Consider the following 21,274-nt stretch of genomic DNA (forward strand, 5'->3'; position numbering starts at 1 on the left):
CTCTGCGACTGTACATGGACAAAACTTAACGCTTTAGGACCTCAGACCTGCTCTTTGTCTGTTACGGAAGCCAGCAGAAGGGGAAGACGGTCTCCAAGCAGAGGATTGCCCACTGGATAGTGGAGGCCTTAGGCTTGGCTTACAAAGCACAAGTCGTGCCCTGCCTGCTCAGGGTGCAATCTCACTCAACAAGAAGTGTTGCATCATGGGCGCTGGTACGTGGCGCCCCGCCAACAGATATCTGTAGAGCTGCGGGCTGGGCGACAACCAAACACGTTAGCTAGGTTCTATACAAGGGGGTAATCCATCGACCGGAAGTTGTAGCCTCGCGGGAGCTGACATCTTGTAGCAGAACTTCACTTGCGTTAGCATTCCCATTGACTCCCATTCATTTTCGCGTCACATTGACGGCGAATAACTTCACATCTGAGGCGTTTGAAGACCCCATTTGTCCTTTATTTATTTCTAAAGAAACACGACAATGTATAAATTGCTCCATTACCTTGTAGCTTATGTTATGGCCCTGTTGAAGCAGTTTTAGTGAAAGTAAGCTAACGATTGCGTCATACCCACGCGACTCTCTGTCGCACAGTAGAGAGATTACCGTATGGACAGGAGGAGAAGCTCACGGGCAATCGGGGAAACATGGAGGCAAAATGACAAAATAATTAATCAGAATACCTAGCAAAAGTGCCTCCTTCTCCTAGCTCATGGACAGCTCCTACTCACAGTCTCCGCCTCTGCATGTTTCGGAAGGGAATGATTCAGATTTCTCATGCCACAGCACTAGAAGACAGACGGTTTGCTCTCGTCACATCTACGTCGTCTAAAAAATCGCCAAAAACGGGCTTCAATCGTCTCAATGGAGTTCCAATTCGTCCATTTCTTTTACTGTCTATGGTTCTATAGCCTAAGTTGCGTTTTGGCGTATTTTTTTTTAAATTGCCATTTTGATTTTAGCCTGGAAGTCAAGCTTGGAATGCTAAAAAAGATACTTTTTTTCACCAGTGTTGGTGTAAAGAGAAAGTCTGCTGGAGTAGCACGACGAACATGTTTGAACTTGTAGGGTGCAGCTGAAGGCACATGCTTTCCCTTACTTCTCCAGTGTATGATTGCAAAGTAACTATGTAAGCTAACTTGGTTGCCAGGTCTGCAAACTGAAAACTTTATAAGTTAAATGTAAATTTATAAAGTTTAAAGCACTTACAAAGTTAAGAGATCAGCAGAAGAGTTTAAAATAAGTTTTATATTTGTAGCAGATTGACTTGGGAAAATTGTCTCAAACTTTGAGGCAATGTTACAAAAAGTGTACCAAAAAGTGTTACATGTGCATAAAACAACATAAAAGAAACAAAAAAGAAATGCATCCATAACATTTATTTTATAAATAGGCTACATTCACTTCATAAGAACACAATGCAATCTCAATCACACACTTAAATTTTACAATAGTCTAAATGATAAAATAAAGTAAATCCAAAAGCAAATGCCAGAGAAATTAAAGTCTTTGCACTGTACATAACATTAGACATGTTACATTGAATAAATCCAAACAGCTAAAAAAGTAATAAAAAAAATAACTAAATGCTCATTATCAAATGCAGCCTTATAAACACTTTTCTCTCTTCAAATCTCTATAACATTAAAAACATATTTCTGGCAATCTCAAAGCAACATGATAATTGTGACGGATATATATAAATGAAATGTACCTACCGAACGGTGTCTGGAACCTGTTGTCTAAATGACGGATCACTTGCAAAATCCTGATACTCCCACAGAATCACTTCCTTTTAGTCTCATGTACAAATGGTCCCTCCCACGAAACAGCAAAGGTCTCTGTTGTTACATTACGTGGTGCAGGCAGAAGTAGACGAGGAAGAATAAAAGCAATACAAACTTTTTCTTACATGATAACTCAAATAGAGGTGCAGACAGTTCACACACACCAAATACAACAGCGACCAGACCAAGACTGACTGAACAGAAGAAACTAAATACACACACTGATGAACAATGATTAACCAAAAACCGGTGAACTATTAATGATACTGAGAATGACACATGACAAGATGACAGGCAGACAAGTCCAAGGAAAACAAACTCAGCAGAACACAACCGTGACAAGTGGTTTTAAAAGTGACATTCTTGGGTCTCATTTCACACCAGAATCAGACAGAAAGGTGATTTGTGAATTAAGTTTTGTCATTATTCATGTCATCTCAATCTAGATGCTCACGAGTTGTAGTTCATCTTGTTGTTTCACTCGTGCTGTTTCAGATCCTTTTTTTATGCGTTCCCACATAGTACAGAAACTTAAGTTGCTTGAATAAACGAATTATAAGCTTATAAGGCATTGTACTTCTGTTTACCGTGTAGATGTTTTACCTCAAACGCATATTTGTGGAAGTTTTACTTTTTTCAAGACTGAAATGTGTCAACTTCAACACAAATGAAGATGAACATGGAATTCTGTCTACAAGTATACACAAACATTGTTTAGTATAGCAAAACAGTGACTAAAAAAGGAAGGCAAACAGTGTCTTGAGTCTTTTATAGTGTGATGAGAAGGTGACCTTGTGTACAGTTATCTGAGGCTCTTATATCATAACATTACAACCGGACAAGTGTGTCAGATAACTTGTGCATAGGCCTATAAGACAAAATTGCACCTGTACGGCACAACCTCAGTGCTTGAAACCTGCTTTTGTCCCCTTGTCCTCATTTAAGAGTTCATTGACAATCATTCTGTCCTCCTCCCAAAAATACTCTTTTCACAAGCATTGTATATCGAGTGTAACCAGGCCTGTATTGGCCTTCTGGCACATGCCAGAAGGGCCGGTGTGATTTTCTATTGTTTTGGGCCGAGACGAGACACAGATAGTTGCGTGTTCTGGGTCAATTACAGCTAGCGTATAAAATACGGGATATTTTTAGGGATGGCTGACGCGAAACAGACGTTTCGAAGCTTTGCGAGATCTCGAAGCGCAGATGATTCGAAACACTGATCCGAAGCGTGATTCAAAACACCTACGTCACGTGACTACGTGTTTCATCAGGTGTACAGTGTTCCGCCTAATCAGGGTTGAAACCCGATGGTGGGTCAAAGACGCTGCGCTTACAAAAGTGTTTGAGAAGTTTAGGGATCCAGAAGGATGTCTTTACATTGATCTTGTTGTTACACTCAAGGCCCTGAGCGAGAAAGACAACATAAAGCCGACTGTGCGCGCGAAGGCCGACGGTTATGCAGAGGCTCTGCTGAAATACCAAACCACCCTCACTGCCCATACGTTTTACGCATCTTCCAACAAACAACTCCACTTTCCAAGTATTTGCAAACTAGTGGAATGGATTTGCTCACGGCCATCGCTTTGTCACAAGCACACAAGACAATCTGAAAAAAATATGCAAGGGATTTTAAGGGGATAAAGACAGCAACAGACGCATTTGTGCAATCAATGGGCCAATGGAGAATTAAACGTGTGTGAGACAGACAGAGGTGGAACATGCGCTGCCAAACCGGAGACCAAAGAAGACAAAAAAAGACGTGATGACACAACCATATCAGATGCTGACAGCAAGTATGAAGTACAAGTGCACAATGTCATTCTGGATAATCATTGAAAGTGTTTCCCGACGTTTTGCTGAAAACAGAGAACTATAAACAGATTTCGCCCTGCTTGATCCCCAGAATTTCAATGACTTGAAATGTAACGGTGTACCTGCAGACGCACTCAATGCCCTGAGCGCCAGTATCTGACAAAGATGAGTACTGAGGATGGAGATGATGAGCAGACTCCAGATGAAGAATGGGATGTTGTGAACAAAACCTGCCAATCTTGCAGAAAATGTCCCATCTGTTGTTATTATGTCCTACAAAGGTATAACCTGCTCACTGACTCCTATCTAATCGGACTTGGATACGGGTTTCTGTTAACTCTGTGACACAAGTTGCTTGTGAGCGAAGCTTTTCCACTTTAAAACTCATCAAGACTCGATTAAGGAGCACAGCGGAGGAGCATCTTGAAAACTTTATGTTGATGGCAATCGAAAAAGAGACTCTGGGGTCTTTGGACACGGATTGCATCATTGAAAGGGTCGCAGAGAAGAGCGCGCTGATGCAACGGCTGATGTAAGTCTTGGGATGAGACCGGGTTGTAATAAGGTAGGTCATGCTTCTTTTTATCATACCCGTATTTTCCGCACAATAAGGCGAAAAAAATGTTCTAAAATAGGTCATTCGTTGAAGGTGCGCCTTATAATCCTGTGCGGATTATATTTTATATATGTATATTAGAGCATTTTTCATAATTTAGGGCGCACCGCCTATAGCCTCATTTAACCTCATTTTTATTTATGATTAGGCCCATTGATTCGTTTAATTTTACAGTTTTTTTTGTGCGTGCGTGTGTGTGTGTGTGTGTCAGTTAGGTTTATCAAAATCTGGCCTAATAATTAATTAGCCTACTTTTAAACATTTATGTATATATTTTTACGTTTTTGTTTATATAATTTTTAGTTAGGCTATTATTAGGCCCATTTATTCGTTTAATTTTACAGCAGTTTGTGTGTACAGTGGTTATAAGCCCATTTAAATTTTTATTGTGCGTTGAGCAAAAGTTCAGTTATCAAAATTCTGGCCTATAGTTAATTTACTTTTAAATCTTTTATGTATATTTTTGTTTGTATAATTTTTATTCAATTATTAGGCCCATTTATTCATTTAATTTTACAGGACTTTTTGTGTATGCTACATTCCTGTTCTTGCTAGTCCTAATTTGTAATTTAAAATGAAAAATTTCTGTTTGGAAAATGTTGTTGGTCTTTGGTTCTTTGTAAGGTAAGGCTAAAACCAAAAAGTGAAATACAAATAATGCTTTTAAGGCTTTTAAGTGCGCCTTATAGTGCGGAAAATACCCGCTGTGCCATGGCCGCTGTGCCATGCTCGTGTGTGTTTTTGGCGGCTGTGCCATGCTCGTGTAAGAGTTTTTTTTTTTTTTGGCGACTGTGCCATACTCCTGTAAGTGTTTTTTTTTTTTTTTTTGGCCGCTGTGCCATGCTCCTGTAAGTGTTTTTTTTTTTTTTTTTTGGCCGCTGTGCCATGCTCCTGTAAGTGTGTTTTTTTTTTTGTTGTTTTTTTGGCGGCTGTGCCATGCTCCTGTAAGTGTGGGTTTTTTTTTTTTTTTTTTGGCGGCTGTGCCATGCTCCTGTGTGTTTTTTTTTTTTTTTTGGCCGCTGTGCCATGCTCATGTGCGTGTGTTTTTGGCCGCTGTGCCATGCTCGTGTGTGTGTTTTTGGCCGCTGTGCCATACTCGTGTGTGCTGTGAGGGTCCAAAATAAACTTTTTAGCTCACCTGCCACGGTGACTAGATGAAAAATCCACCAGCCAAGCATATTTTTTTACCGGCCAAAATAATAAACAGCCTTTTTGTGTCACATATAGCCTAGGCTACATTAATTTATATAAAGGCTATATTTAAACATTTTTGTCATTATATAAAAAAATATATATATCCAAATGCTCCACATGAAACTATGTTCCGATCTTTTACCATCGTGTCGATTTGATTAATATGTGCAGGGAGAGAGAGCAAGAAGACGCTTTGGAGACGGTGGTGAAGCCTTGTTTATACTTTCGCCCGGCTCCAAAGTGAGTGCGCGCGCTCTCTCTGCTCGTAGTTGCGCCCTGTCAAATTCAATTCATATTCAATTCCCATCCCGCAAACACAACTGCGTCATGTCCATAGCCATCATGCCAGATATTTTGCAGATAAAATGCAATTGTAATAAACATTTTATTTCATTACTATTTTGTAATGAACATTCACCCGCCAGTGGGGCAGATAGCCTTTTGAGATTTACTCGCCAAACGGAAAATCTATACCCGCAATTGGCGCTTTGCGGGTGTTAAAAACTGTGGAACAAGCTTCCTTACTTTGTCCGGGAAGCAGACACACTCTTTCATTTCAAAGCGAGACTAAAAAAACACATCTCTTTTGACCCAGCACACAATACATTACAGACTTCTGTAATTCAATGTTAGGCTGCATAGAGGCAGATGTCTTGACTTGACTATCAGTGCCATTTTCTGAGAGATGTTGAAACCTCAGTAAGGGATGAAGCTTTTACCTGTGATATCTTGCTCCAAAGGTCAAGGAGACTCATTACAAAATTAGGTTTAAGATTTAACCAGCTGATGATTTTATACATAAACGATTTCATTTTTAGGCGTCATCATTGTTGTTTAGTTTGATATACATCTTTTTGGTTCGATATTGCTGTTTGTCAGTAAAAATGGAGACAATTCCTCCTATAACCCAACAATATGTGCTTTTTTTAAAATTATGTTTAAAAAAAAAACATAATAGCAGGTCTGAAATCCAATGTTTCTCTCTGTCAAAATCTTTACTTTTTCTTTTTCTTCTTCTATCTATATAGACTACCTGCCAACATTGTTGATTGTTCCCTGTCTTATGTACATTCATCCTCCAGAGGGCGTGTGAAGGCTCAGAAAACTGAATGTGCATTGGGTGGATTTTAACAGGACAAATTTGTACTCTAAAAGAGTAAACTTATATATATATATATATATATATATATATATATATTCTCTGGACTTTGCAGCTGACATACAGTATACGGAAACATGACTTATCAATCTTGCTGAAAACACAATAATTTTTATGCATTCTTTTTACAATATCGAATGTATTTGATTGGTCCATTCTGGCCAGCGGTGAGAAAAGTAACATTAGTAATGCTGATTCTTCAGCAGTGATTCTGGTTCTTAAAGTTTGTCAATATTTTTTAAAAAACATTTTTGACTTTTTCACATGTAGGCTAATGGTAAAAACCCTGGTAATAATGTAGACTGCACCATGTCATGTTAATTTATGAACTAAAATGGGGAAAATTACCATTACTATAGCCATTTTCATCTACAATTATTAGCTAGGCTATTTGCGTACTTTATGCGCTATGATACAAAGATCCAATACAAACACAAAAAGTATAAATATATTGGCTAAATCTTTTTTTTCCTCAATGCACAAAACGATTTAACCATTTTTAACAATTTAACATTAGGACATCTAACATAACACTCTTCCTATTGAGATAAAGAAAATCATGATCATTTGAAGCAAGGTCAAACGAAAAACGATAGGTTCGTTTGCATTCTTACAAAGCTGAGACTTTGTGGTTAATTGCTTGTAACAAGCAAGACCAGTCACACTTTACAAGACCATCTCTAAACACCTTTGCATACAATGACCTCACACGCGGTAAACTCATAGTGTTAGCCACAGGTTAGCAAAGCTGTGCAGATGTAGCTATAGGAGTTGCAGACATGAACACAGAGAGAAAGATGGAATGGTGAAGAATGATTATAGAATAACAAAGTACAATAATGAGGTGAGCAGGGTAGTGGAGTTCAAAGGGTGAACGAGGATGGTGCTGGAGACAGGGAGATGAGTTCACATCACACAAATCAACAATCAAAGTCAGACAAGAGACTGGGGTAAGGAGTGTGTCTGTAAAGAGTGTGACTTGTAACCTGTTAAGAATACTAGCGCGCACACACTCAGCTTCTTTATGGCTGAAGTTGGTTGAGCTCTTGCTCTGATCAGGAAACATTCCCAAAACACACTGATAACATTTTCTTTCTCTCAGTGAGAGGTTCAGACAATATTCATACTTCTTTTTAGTTACTTCCACCAAACAGACAGCATAATCTATTTTCAATTCTAGGAAGTAAGTTATCTTCCTTGCCAAGAAAGAATAACTTTTTGCTAATGTACTAGAAGAGTAATAACATGTCACAAAACCGATATGTTTCAGAGACTTTGATTTGTGTGCAACCAACACACAGAGAGAGAGAGTAGAGAATGGCAAGATTGCAATCAGTTAACCACAGCCTATGAGAAACATTAAAGAATCTGGGTCACCTTTAAAAGAGGAACGCATCTGCAGGCAAGACAGATATATTGCGTTGACTTTGGTTGCAGAGATTCTTAATTATTTTGTTAGGAGTGCACTTCGTTCAGTTCTTCTGGATGGTCCACGTTGAATCAAACAGTTAACTTGAAGGCAAAATAGCCGGAAGAGGTCAAGAAACGTAGTCTAAAAAGAGTCTAACTCTTTAAAGGCAGTCAGTCACACCCATTTCTGGCACAAAGGCCAATCGAGAGAAAGTCTTTGTACTATCATCACCCTATTTGCATATTTATGTTGGCCTGAAGAATTTGTGCAGTTTTGCACAAAAGACTGGTAAAACTTCTTGGCATTTTATCATAACATAATATACACTATAATTTATTAAATGAAAAGAGGATTATTTTGATACCAAACAGATCTGTAAACGTTAAAACAGCAATACTAAACCCTGGATTTCATCATTTAAGTTGCCCTAACCTAACTAAAGAATCACAACAAGGATATTATATATCATATGGATATCTAAACCAATGGAGAATACTACAGTTGGGGAAGTTTGATTGTGGGTAAAAATGGACCTAATGTCTGTTCTTATGTGTATTGCGAGTTTTTCTCTAGGATCTGGGCCTTGGCTGTCCTTTGCCCCAGACATAGACTCCTCTAGGGTTGGTCAGGGAGAAGTTGAAGAGAAGTAGTTTTGCAACTCTTTAGGCAGGACCAGTGATCAAGCTTGAACAAAGGGGAAGTTTTTTTTATGATTTCTCAAGCATGGGACCATTTTGATCATGCCAATGTGTTACATAAGAATTGGTCACACAGGAAGCAGGCTGGAGTGACCCCCAGTGACCTCGGCTATCTTGGTCAATTGAGAGTAAATATAGGCTATGTTCTCTTACGAGAGATTCTCTGGTACTGCGTAATATCCAACGCATTCTCACCCCAAGGCGTCACCTTTAACCATGCTTCAATATTTGACGTTTTAGGCGCCCTTTAGCGTCACTTACATGACGCGATCCTACGGCGTCATCTAACTGACGCTAAAGGAAAGCGTCAGTTAGAGGAAGCGGTTAGGTTTAGGTGTGGGGTGGGGGTAGGGTACACGCGATCCTTGGGCGTCATCTAACTGACGCTAAAGGGCGCCTAAAGCGTCAGATATTGAAGCATGTCCAAATGCTTCCCAAGTCAGTTAAGTGACGCCTTGGGGGTGAGAATGGGCTGTAATATCTTATTGTAGGGGAAAACTTATTTTCCCTGAGATATGAAGCCAAAGTTTATCCTTAATTTCGAATTTATTTTTATTAAATTTGAATGTAAAACGTGTTGTGGCAGCGTGCAGACATAGACGAGAACACTTGCATGCCTAATTGGTGTCCTGCGGCAACTGCAGTAGCCTATCGAGAGAGGCCTTTGGGGGTGTGGGCTGGGCCAATAAATATAGCTTGATGGGCTGATATAATCAGATTTTTCATCTCGTTATCTCATCGCTGGATTCGGAGTGAAGAAGCCGCACCGTCTGAGAAAAGCTTTCTATGGGACATTTCAGTGGGTTCCCGAGCCTTCTCCAGCCAGCCGAAGGACAACGGCCGCCATCCACCGCTTCCACCATTGATGACGACAAGGCAGCTGCATCTGTGCCAGACAGTGAGGATTGGGCGAGTTCTGTGGACCTTCCCCCCTCTACCCGAGAATCATCAGGGAAGCGGGGCAGCATCGGGTCAAAACTGATGCGTCTGTTCTCGCAGGTCGTGGCGAACCTCGGCCCTTAGTGGTAGGCGCCCACGCACAACAGGCTGAATGGATGTTTCCTGCAAAGGGGCCACGCCCCACTGACTTGTAGGACTGCGCCTTTTCTCCGTGAGCTCGCAAAGTTCTCGAACGCCCCATTCTCAGCCAGAATGTGCACCTCTGTCTCAGCAGCATTCTCCGGGGTGGACGGTGCGAAAGACAGAGAATTCCACTCTCTTCCTCCAGTGGAAGAAGCTGTAGCGACCCATCTTTGCCTGCCCTCTGATGGACGGCGAGCTAAGACGGCGCTACCTTACAAAGATTGCCGCACTACTTCCGCCACTGTTCAGGCTGTGTCGGCATTGCACTCGATGGCCATACTGCAGATATTCCAGGCCGACCTTCTCTGAAAAATTGATGAGAAAGGAGTGGAAGCTATCATTGTGCTCGATTTAAGGAGCACTACGGACCTGGCTCTTCGTGCCTCGAAATCCGCTGCACAGGCCATTGGGCGCACCATGGCTTCTCTCACCGTTGCTGAGAGACACCTTTGGCTGACGCTATCTGAGATACCGGACAGATTCGCAAAGGTTCAGAAGACGTCAGAGGCTATGAAGCACTTTTTGCCGAAGTTCTCTAGCTCCGCAGCAGGTCGTCCAAAACAGCCGTCTGCTCAAAGCTCCCAGCCACAGCCTCCACCTGCCGCTGTTGGCACTTCACAGCACCGTCAAGCCCAGGACCAGAGACCACGCTCTTGGTCTGCTGGCCTCCACCCCCTCCGCAAGGGCCCTAGCCGAATGTTGAGATAAAGCCTGAGGCCTCAAAGTCTTCCAAGCCCTCCAAGGAAAATGACCGTGTTCAAGTCTCCCCGCCAGACTTCCACCGAAACTTTTCGCTTGTTTAGTTCTAGAAAATGCGACTGTTCCAGGGTAATCTGCAGTAAACAAGCCAGTACCACGGCCCGCTTACCTGCACACAAACGCCGTTTTTACGGCAACTCAGATAAATCGCATAAAGAGTGTAATTTCTGGTATTCCGGCAACAGCTGGTGGTGTTATGAGTGTAATAAAAATGCCCACAGCCCAGTGTTCATTTTAACACAGTCTCATCCCAAAACGTCATATAACTGACGTCTTTTGATCATACGTCAACATCCGCCTTTTTAGGGTACCCTTAAATGTCGGTTAAATGACGATACCGGGCCGCCATACAACTGACGCTTTACCTTTAAAGTCAGTTAGGTGACGGGGTAGGTTTAGGTCTGGGGTACAGTTAGGATCCGATCATCGTCATCTAACTGACATTTAAGGGTACACTAAAAAGGCGGATGTTGACGTATGGTCAAAAGACGTCCCAAGACATCAGTTATATGACATCTTGGGATGAGACTGCGCTGTTCATTTCTACACACAAACACAGCCCACTACAGTACAAGGCTTGCACAAATAAAATGGACTCATGTCGGTTGTGCATTAAATGTAGTGAATGTGCCCACAAACACTACACACTGCATGTCCCACTGTTTCTGTAAAAACGAAACTAACACACATACAGTCAGCTCACGCCGACGGTGTTTGGAGTGCAGTAAATGCGCCCGCTGTCCCCGGCTTTGCCCACACAAATGTGTGGGCAAAGCTTCCCCTATATAAAGAGGCTATTCGCGCGACATACCCACCGCTACATGGCGCGGGTCGAAACTACTAAAAAACAAAGTAGTTCATCTACTTCGAGCCGAAATTTCGAAACTATTGAGCAAAGGGGCAATATAGCCTTTATCTTAAGCTCAGAGCGAAGGGGGCCCCTACAGCAGAAATTTTCTGGTATCGAAAAAGACGAGGGTCTCAGACCCATTCTAGATCTAAAGCCGCATTTCCACCGCAGGAACTTTCCCCAGGAACTAGGAACATTGGGGTGGTACTCGGTGTGTTTACACCACAGGAACCAGGGTCTAAATGAAGTTCAGTGTAAAAATTTCGCCCCCAGAAAGTTCCTGCTGGTGAGGTAGTACTTTTTCAGAGTTCGGGGACTTAGCTGAACATCAGCTGAACATGCTGATTGGTTCTTCCCATTTGTTCTTTCTGCCCGACGGAGCGCGTTCGTCCCATCCATCTCACGGTCAATGTCCGCTGATAACAAACGTTTACTTTTATATCTAGCATTACGAGCTTTCTGAATATGCTTTGGGTGCTCGTCTCTTTTCTGCCATTTTGTTAATTACCTCGTTAGTAAACCAATCGCACACAAAAGCAGCACAGCTTGAATCTCCTCAATACAAAACTCAAAACAAACGCGCAGACTGGGAGGAGCAGTCACACGCAGTTCAGCGTCACTGATCTTCCCGACCTGGACCGGTACTTTAGTCCGCGGTGTAAACGCAGTAAGCAAGCGGTCTGGGGAAAAAAAAAGTTCCTGGGACAAATAGTTCCTGGTAATTGAGGTGGAAACGCAGCTTAAGACAGCTGAACAAAGCGCTTGTGAAACGCCCGTTTGTCCTGTCCTTAGCACCCTGTACATTTACAATGTGCATGGATGTGGCTCTCGCACCACTGAAACTTCGGGGCATGCGAGTTTTGAGCTACTTGGACGATTGGCTGATTCTAGCTTGATTACACTCGATAGTTCATGAACGCGTTCATTTTTGGGCGAACGTGAACTGAACGTACTGTTTTACTGCCTGATGAACGTTACTGTGAACGCGTTCATTCTGGTGTCTGTGAACACACGCTCTCTCAGTTTGACTTCGCACAATAGGGTGCCAGATTTCTATAGAGCCTTCCAGGTGAAAACTCGGCTAAAACACACATGAACAGGCCTTAATATGTAGCGAAAAAACTCAATCTGGCAACACCAGCCAGCAGTGTTGCGCCGCTGCTGCCGTCGACTAAGCAGCGAGCATGGAGGCGTCGTATGATCATTTAAACGGGTTTCATGACGAGGTCGTGAGGATGGGAAAAATCTTACATTTCTGCGCAAACTTCCTGTTGATTAAATAATTGTTGTCTGTGGTTGTATATGGGCTGTGGCAATAATAATAAAAAAGCTTGCGACATATGGAAAAAAAGAACTATAAATGAACTAGTTCATTTTTTGAAGAATGAACTATGAACTGAACTAGTTCATTTTAAAATGTGTGAACTGAACTTTGAACTAGTTCATGTAGAATGTGAACTTTCCCAACACTGCACATACTGTACGTCTAAAAACCCAACAGAATATAAATGACGTTTTATTAAATGCAGTGAGAAATGTGGTCATTGGTTGGGTATTCTTGCTTTAAGCAGCTGTAGAGGTGCACAGGTGCTGTTGACTTGCAACGCAACAGGAAACCAATAAGCAGAATGCAAACATATTGCTGTTGTCTTTAAATTTAAACAATTCTACACTCAGAAACATTATCTGTGGAACACAAATGATAAAAAGAAAAAGAAAAAAAATAATTTCATGGAGTCCGATGTTATGTTATCAAGGAACTAATCACAATGATCAGAAGACCATTCAACAGATCAACTATAATATAAGAGGCAACCATTAACAGGTTTTACAAACATTTTTTTTATGTAAAAAGTATGTAATGTAATAACATAATCACTGACTGAACTCAACAAAGATGTGCAGTCTGCTGTCATTGCTGTATTTCGGAGAGACAACTTTGGTCACACAGTAATAAAGTCGCAAATCATCAACTGTGACATTATATGAACAGGCGATGTTTACTTTGCACTGAATATTGTGTCTAAATCTATTATTGTAGTAATGAGTTGTAGATGAGAAAGTGCATAATTTCAGAGTAGTTCTGGTAGTTTTAGTAATATCTAAGGTAACCTTTTTTACATCAAGATCACAGTTTATAGTCATATTTTGACCCAAATCTGTTAGTTGATCTCACACCATAAGCAGGTCTGCGAAATAAACACACACACACACAATATGCATCATTATTTTGTCATTAAACATAATAAAATAAAGTACTTCACTTGATCCCATAATCTTTAATTATCTGTGTATTATTATTATATAGTACTATTATATTATCTAATAATCTGTAAGCACATGCTCTTTACGGTCTTAAAACACTTTCAGAGTGACCTAGTCTTACTTTCACATTTAACTTTACCTCATAGCTGTAAAACGGTTATTCACCCACATCAAGAGGAAGTTTAAGTAAGGCTTGGTCTGACCACACGTGTAGTGTTTTATTCTCTTGCATATCACAATGCATATAGCCTAGTCTTTTCACTTTGTGAAAAAAATAAACAAATCATCATTTATACTTATGACTCAAGTTAACACTAATTAGATATTTTCTTCAACTATACAGCCATTAGATAAGTAAACGATATGACGGTTTTGGCAGTCGTTAATTTGCTACACAAAACACTGTGGTCGACACAAACCATGTTTAAACCATTAAAGAAAATAAGTATGTACTTAAATAAGCCCGGATTGTGTTTCTTTTACTTTTGATAGGTTTTTTTTTTTTTTTTTTTTTTACACCAACAGGGGCTAACAGGCTATGATAACCAGTTACATGTTTAAGGCCTTGATATATACTCACCTCAAAATCCTTTTTTGTTCTTCGTTTAGGGGTAAAACTACCCCTGTTATCGAACATCTGACGCCGACAACATGCTGAGAATGACAGTTAAATGAATTTGTAAATGTGATGCGACCTTTTCTCTCAATAACAAAATAAACACAACATCTGACCTCAACCGCCTGAACAGGCCAACTGAACACAAAAAGGTTTTCATGTGAAAGAAGGCGGAGCCTTTACCAGCTTTGGCTGTTTCAAACTCCCAAAACCAACTTCGTTTCAGTCTGATATTGTTCGAAATGACATCACACCAAATCGTTCTTCGATTTCGCTTTAAAGGGTCATGAAACCCCAAAACTAAATGTTCTGAGATTATAACAGAGGTATGTGTGTTGAACACCATTGAAGACAATGTTAGCATCTGTTAGATTTAATAATAAGGTTAAAATGGTTAAAGTTGAGTTTTTTTCCGCTTTTTTCGTCTTCCGGGATTAAAATCTTCATTGTAGCGGGTGGCGTGGCAGTGCACTGCACAGTGCGTTGATGACTCATCGGTGTTATCCTATGAGAAGACACGGCCTCTTAATTATTCATGACACCACGTGGATCTTTCCAACGACAGACATGACAAACTGTGATATCGCGTAGTAACGTTAGATGAGAGAGGCAATCATGGGACGCAAACTATTTGTTTTCATGGTGCAAAGTCCAAGTGCGTTGAATATGTTCCCCGCGATGCTGCCAGGGCTAGACTCTGGCTCTGGATGGTTGGTTTGCCATCAAACACGGACACGTCTAAACCTGATCCAAACTATAGTGTGTGCCGCGAACATTTTCGCAAGAGAGCTGCGACATCCAGACCACAAAACAATATCTGGTCGTAAGTTAGTGGTGGCAATCTCAGGTGGAAAAATAAGCCATTGATCAAGATCAGCCAGCATCTTCCAGTCCCTAGCAGTTTCCAGTTGTCCTGGGCGAGAATTGGTGTTAACACCTTTTCTTGTTGGTTGCTCGCCTGGGCGGAGGAATATTGTCTTCTACGTTGTGAGATTACAAATTTTATTAATATGTTTAATTTAATGTTTTAAATGGAGAAAGTCTGAAAACAGTAGGAATTCCCAGTGTGACCCTCCTGATTGTCCTGTGACCACACGGGAAAGCTAGGCCTTTCCTGTTTCTCGTCTCACTGTGTGAAAATGCCTGTTTGAAGTTTGAACACCTGCTGGGTTACCATTTGTCTTGGAGCTCCAGGGTCACATGCATTACCATTTGCTTTGTCTCAGTGTCTCCAGCTTCATGTAATCCCACCCTCTTTGAAATGTATCCACAAGTTTCCTACGCCCCATGAGGCCTTGCGTCAAAAGTGGGCGCGACTTCCGGTTCGAAGTAAACAAAGCGCGATTTGACATGCTTGACACTCGTTCATTCAACAGTCGACGGTCATTCAAGTTATAGCGATCCAAACTAGCTAACGATGTGGGAACACAACCTCAACGAAATTCAAAAGGGTGAAATAACAGTACCTTTACCCTCCGCAGTAGTTGGTTGGGAGTATAATAACATTATTCATAATCAATACTCATCAAGGCATGGTGACAGACAGTTGTGCGAGCTGACAAACAATTAAAATAAAAAACACACACTTAGTCATTGTGCTTTGGAGTTTATTCAAAATTATAAATGAATGTGCTGCTTGAATACATTTACTGGCACATTTGGTATTCTGTCAACACAGGCTTTGATCCTGAGTTTAGCTGTAACATCAGTAGCGAACAGCCAACCACATGCTGATAGAGTTTATAGAATATTAAGATTTTAAACAAATGTACACAGGAAGATTCGTCGTCTTTTGGGAGGTGATGGAAACTACAGTCGTTGGCAGGATCACTCTGATTTCGTTTTCAGCTTATGTTCAAAACAATCACGTTTAAGCCACTGAATTAGTTTAGTCCGCAACCGCGAACAGCACATGTTGTCCCTGAGCTCTGTAACTCGACATAAAGATTTGCGTCTTTAAATAGTAAAATAATTCTCCGAAAAACACAAAATACCATTGGAATGCTACTTCCGCCGCGTCACGGGGAAGTTTCACCCACTTTATTTTTTACAGGAGCGCCCCTCGGAAACTTGTGGATAAATTAGAATGTAAGGTTCTTTTAAATCAGACTATCCTTGAGATGACTACAGCTACGCAATAAAGAACTTCTGCGTGAAAGATACCTCAAAAGTCTCCTGGTCTGTTGCGGGAAAGAAAAACTTCACTACAACGTGTAATGTTTTGCTAGAACAGGCGGCAACTTATTGGTCATACTACGCTTGCCTTCCAATGCTAAAGACAAATATCGCAGTACTTGGTCATGGCGCCAAGTAAACCGACCTTGGCTAAGGCCATGTCCACACGGACACGGGTATTTTTACAGCCGGAGTTTTTCCCTCCTGCGTTTAAAAAAAACCCTCCGTCCACATGAAAATGCAAAAACAAGACATCAAGCGCTGTCAAGAGCATTCAACACCAGCAGGCGGCGATATAAACCTAACCGTAAAGCCACGTTAGCCAATCAGAAGCCGTCAGCGGTGCAAAAACTCCGGTTTCGCTGTCTACACGACAACACTGCAACTGGCATTTCAGAAAATACTCACCCTGGCAGGGGTTTTCAAAAATTTTCGGTTTCAGTGTCCTGATACTGCGTTTCCGTGTGAACGAACGGCCGAACCGTGTAAAAAAGTCACGGTTATTAAAATACCCGTGTCCGTGTGGACATGGCCTAAGAGTCACCTTACATCCTGTCAAAATTTGCCTTGAACACAAAAGACAAGAGGGATCCTCTCCAGCCCAGAGATTTAGGTTCTGCGGTGATGGGAGAACATCATATGTTGACCTAATAAGGAAACTGATCCTACTCTAGATAAATAATGTAGTAAATAATATTTATGCAGTTCATACGGAACATAATGTACTATAGTCACAGCATGAAATAACATTTAAACCTAAATATTTCACAGACAGATTAACAAGTTTATATCTCTCAATTCTTCTGATTCTGAGATATAAACTCGTAATTGTGACTTGAGGAAAAAAAGTCCAAAATGACGTATTTATTATTTTTTAAACCTTTTATTCCGTGGCTTCCATAGACCGCCACAGCAGAACTGTGAGTTTCTGTAACCAGTTAGGCTCCGCCCACAAAACACGTCAACGCTGTTCGTAAAGACACAACTTGACTATTATTCAGTAGTCAAAGGAAACATTTACGGAACATGGCATTTTATCTTGGAGCTTTACACCGCATGCATTATAAAGATTTTATGTCTATCTCTCAGTCTTATTCTCATAGGCATAAAACTAGGTTTGGCATCAATGGCTTATAAAGAAAATATAAATAATAATAATAATTAAATATAATTAAAATATATTAAAATATAAATAAACTCGCAGGAGTGACTCATGACTAGAGCTGTTTCTATCAAGTGACCAAATCACGGAAAAGTTTGTTTCCAAGGAACCATGCCACCCATGTCAACCACAAACAAGATCTGAGCAGTAGTGGGGGTTTAAAAAGATTAAAAACTATGAATACGCAAGCCAGTGAAAGCTGTGATTACAAGATGTGTGTCAAATCTTTATGAAACATAAAAGTAGCAGAACATTTGAGAAAAATAATGCAATGCAGGAATTTTATATTCAGACATGTCATCTGATCTGTGGTAAGATTAAGGATTATTTGTTGCAAGTTTCATGAAACTGGGCTGAGAAGCTGCTTCAGGCCCCCCCCCCCCCCAAAAAAAAAAAAAAAACAGTTAGACTGTGGTTTCCATGCATCGTCCACTGCTACTCTGAACAAATAAGAGCTGTAAAAGCAAGATCTCCTTACAAAACAGCAACATTTAATACCGGACCATAACAGTTTATTATCTGCAACAGTACATGTACATCGACCACACTGCATGTTTACAGCAGTTTACAGCAAACATAGTAACACACAAAGACATGCATGCAAAATACTCTTGGTGCAGATCAACCTCGTGGTTAAAACCACCAGTCGTGGAAACACCCATTGGACTCAATTTTATAACTTAGCTAAACAGGTAGTCTTTGTGACAATTTCCTCTTGTGGAAAATAGCCCCAGTGTCCACTACTTTCAACACTTTATGTTCAACTAATACGCATTTTAATTGTACTTTAAAGGGATAGTTCACTTTGAAATTAGTTTTTGTTATGTTTTATCTTACCTCAAGGGCATCCAAGATGTAGGTGTCTTTGTTTCCACAGTATTTTCAATTGTGATATTTTTAGGTCAAACCGTTCTTGTCTGTCAGTCATACAATGGAGGTCTATGGTCACCACCTCAAAGAGCATGCACAGAGAAGTCCAAATTAAACATGATTTGATGACTCGTAAATGTAAGTACACGTTGATGGCCTAAGACACGAAACAACGGTTTGTGTGAGAAAACGAACAGTATTTATATCGCTTTTAACTCTTGTAACCAAAGCCACAAAGCGCCCGCGCAGATCACTTGGACGTGACTGTGGATACAAGAGGTAAAAACGATAAAAATACTGTTCGTTTTCTCACACAAGCTGCTCGTTTCGTGTCTTAGGCCATCAATGTGTACTTACATTTACGAGTCATTAAATCATGTTTAATTTGGACTTCTCTGTGCATGCTCTTTGAGGTGGTGACCATAGACCTCCATTATATGACAGACAACGGTTTGACATAAAAATAAAAAAAATTGAAACTACAAACAAACACACCTACATCTTGGATGCCCTTGAGGTAAGATAAAACATAACAAAAAATTATTTCAAAGTGAACTATCCCTTTAACTGTTGAGTCTCAAATAATAAAATAAATCAAATAGTCAAATAAATAAATAATTATTACTGTTCATATAAGTATGAGTCCATGACAACAGATTTTGTTCAACTTTGTTTCAAATCTGATCATGTTCATTACTCTGCATTTGATATGAATCAGAATACGCAACTAGGGTTTAAATCTATGAATTCCCACAAATAGAAGTACAGAAATGTTAAACTTTATATTTTTATATACAAATATATACACATGTGTTTTATATTATGAATATTATAAATCATTAAATATCATACATTATTACGTTTTCACTGCCTGTAGAAGAGAGTAGAGCTCATCCTGGGAAGGCCTGCTTCCAGCGGGAGGCATGGATGATTCGGCTGCAGCATACTGAAAGATCAAGATATTAATGAATGGCCACATATGTCAGTATTAATAAAGTACAGCCAGGCCATCATTATCAGAAAATAAATCCTCCGACATGTAGATGTGTCTGAACGGGTTCACTTTGCAATAATCAATTTAATCTACAAATGGACATGAAATACAGTTCAGGCAAATTAGAAGTGCAGTTATGTGAGATATGAAACTATAATTAACAACAGTCAAATATGCATTTTAGTGTTCATTCAAATAATACATGTGCAACTCAAAAATAATATGCTAATACTAATAATATGAAAATAGTATGCTAATTAAGCACAATAATTCATTATTATTATTATTTGTTAAATGAAGCTAATATTCATTATTATTCTCACCTGAGCTACAGTGGTGCTTGGTGGTGTCTCTGAACTATTTTTAGATTTAGCATGAAGGCAGTTCTTCACCACACCTGAAGAAAACAACAGTGAATAAACATCTCCGTATCACTACACTTTTTGACAGATTAAACGAACAAAATGAAAACTAAATTAATATTGTTATAAGATAGGATATTGCTACATTTGTGTAGATCTTGATTTTGTCTACTTTGTCTAGTAGTGAGTTCAATCACCTTCATTTATAGAGCCTAGCGCGTTTAATAATACAGATTGTTTCAAAGCTTCTTTACTGTGATAATAGGAAATTAATGGAACAGAGATTCAATGAGACTTTTACTGTAGTAAAACAAGAACAAACCTATTAATGCAATGATCAGAAGCACATTCAGCAGGACAGATATGATGATGGTCATATTTCTCGACGGTATCTGCTGTTGTGGAGCGTCTTCTGTCTGATTCATGTGGACCGAGTCTGTAATATTCTTTTGGACAAAGTCTGTAAAAGGTTTATAGTTCAATCTTTCAATTTCAGTCTTTAACAGAACAATACAACTATTATTAGTTCTTCATACAGTATATTCAATATGGACTCCATCATGTGGTTTATAAAGACATGAAATGATAAAATAACTCACCGCTGATGTAGATTTTGGTGCCGTTGTTGAATTTTAGTGGTTCACTAGTTTTCACACAATAATAAACTCCTAATTCATCAATGGTGATATTCTTGATGAACAGACGACTGTTAGTTTTCACTGAGTATTTGTGTTTATAGATAATGTTTTCATATTTACCTCCTCCTTCAACTGTACTATCAAAAGAGCGTACAATCAACTCTGGAGGATCCGGTAATTTCAGTTTGTACCAGTAAATCTCCTCTATATCAAGATCACAGGTTATATTCACATCAGATCCTAAAGTTACTGGTGTGTTTGTTAGACTCTCTGAGGCTTGATACAACATGAACAGATCTATGACAGAAAGAAATACACATTTATTAAGATATAAAATCAAAAGAAAACTGATTTAATCAAATGTGTCATGAGAAACTCACAGATCTGCAGCTGTATGATCTTCATGATCTGATCCAGATGAATAATATCTGCTATAGTGATCATTCACACATCTCGTACAGTGTGCGGAAACAAACCTCGACCACATGCACAGACGAGAGGGGAAGTCAGAGCTGAAATCATGATTGCACAGCACTTATTTATTTAGTTTTCCAATTAACATCATATGGAGCAGGCTGTATTGTATCAAAGTATATCATTATACAAATATAAAACAGAAAATATAAATACACACACACACATTTAAACGCCAAAACAATCAGCCACACAACAATGGGTAACAGGCTTTTTTTTTTACACATTAAATGACCAAAAATTCAACTTTGGGTTTGAAAACTCTGTACAGTTATAGCCATTCATGTTAATGCACACAAACTTGGGAGCATTTTTTCCGTAGATACAGTATAATACAAATGATGATGT

General features: G+C 39.8%; 1 protein-coding gene across 1 annotated transcript; it reads right to left on the reverse strand.

Annotated features, from left to right (window-relative positions):
- Positions 1-18,955: 18,955 nt before the first annotated feature.
- LOC120479968 (uncharacterized) lies at positions 18,956-20,963 on the reverse strand. Its single transcript, XM_039672846.2, has 5 exons — positions 20,833-20,963; positions 20,414-20,749; positions 20,137-20,274; positions 19,776-19,849; positions 18,956-19,404 (listed from the first exon to the last, which is right to left on the reverse strand). The coding sequence occupies exons 1-5, from the start codon at positions 20,894-20,896 to the stop codon at positions 19,315-19,317; spliced, it is 702 nt and encodes a 233-aa protein (XP_039528780.2). The 5' UTR covers positions 20,897-20,963; the 3' UTR covers positions 18,956-19,314.
- Between the last annotated feature and the right edge of the window lie 311 nt (positions 20,964-21,274).

This window comes from Pimephales promelas, chromosome 2 (assembly GCF_988280905.1).
Source record: "Pimephales promelas chromosome 2, fPimPro1.hap1.1, whole genome shotgun sequence".
Lineage (NCBI taxonomy): Eukaryota > Metazoa > Chordata > Actinopteri > Cypriniformes > Leuciscidae > Pimephales > Pimephales promelas.

Coding starts and splice junctions, on each gene's coding strand:
- LOC120479968 (XM_039672846.2), bottom strand. CDS start 20,896: ATGATCACTATAGCAGATATTATTCATCTGGATCAGATCATGAAGATC. Junction 20,750..20,832: donor GATCATACAGCTGCAGATCT/GTGAGTTTCTCA, acceptor TTTCTGTCATAG/ATCTGTTCATGTTGTATCAA. Junction 19,850..20,136: donor TCTGATCATTGCATTAATAG/GTTTGTTCTTGT, acceptor TGTTTTCTTCAG/GTGTGGTGAAGAACTGCCTT.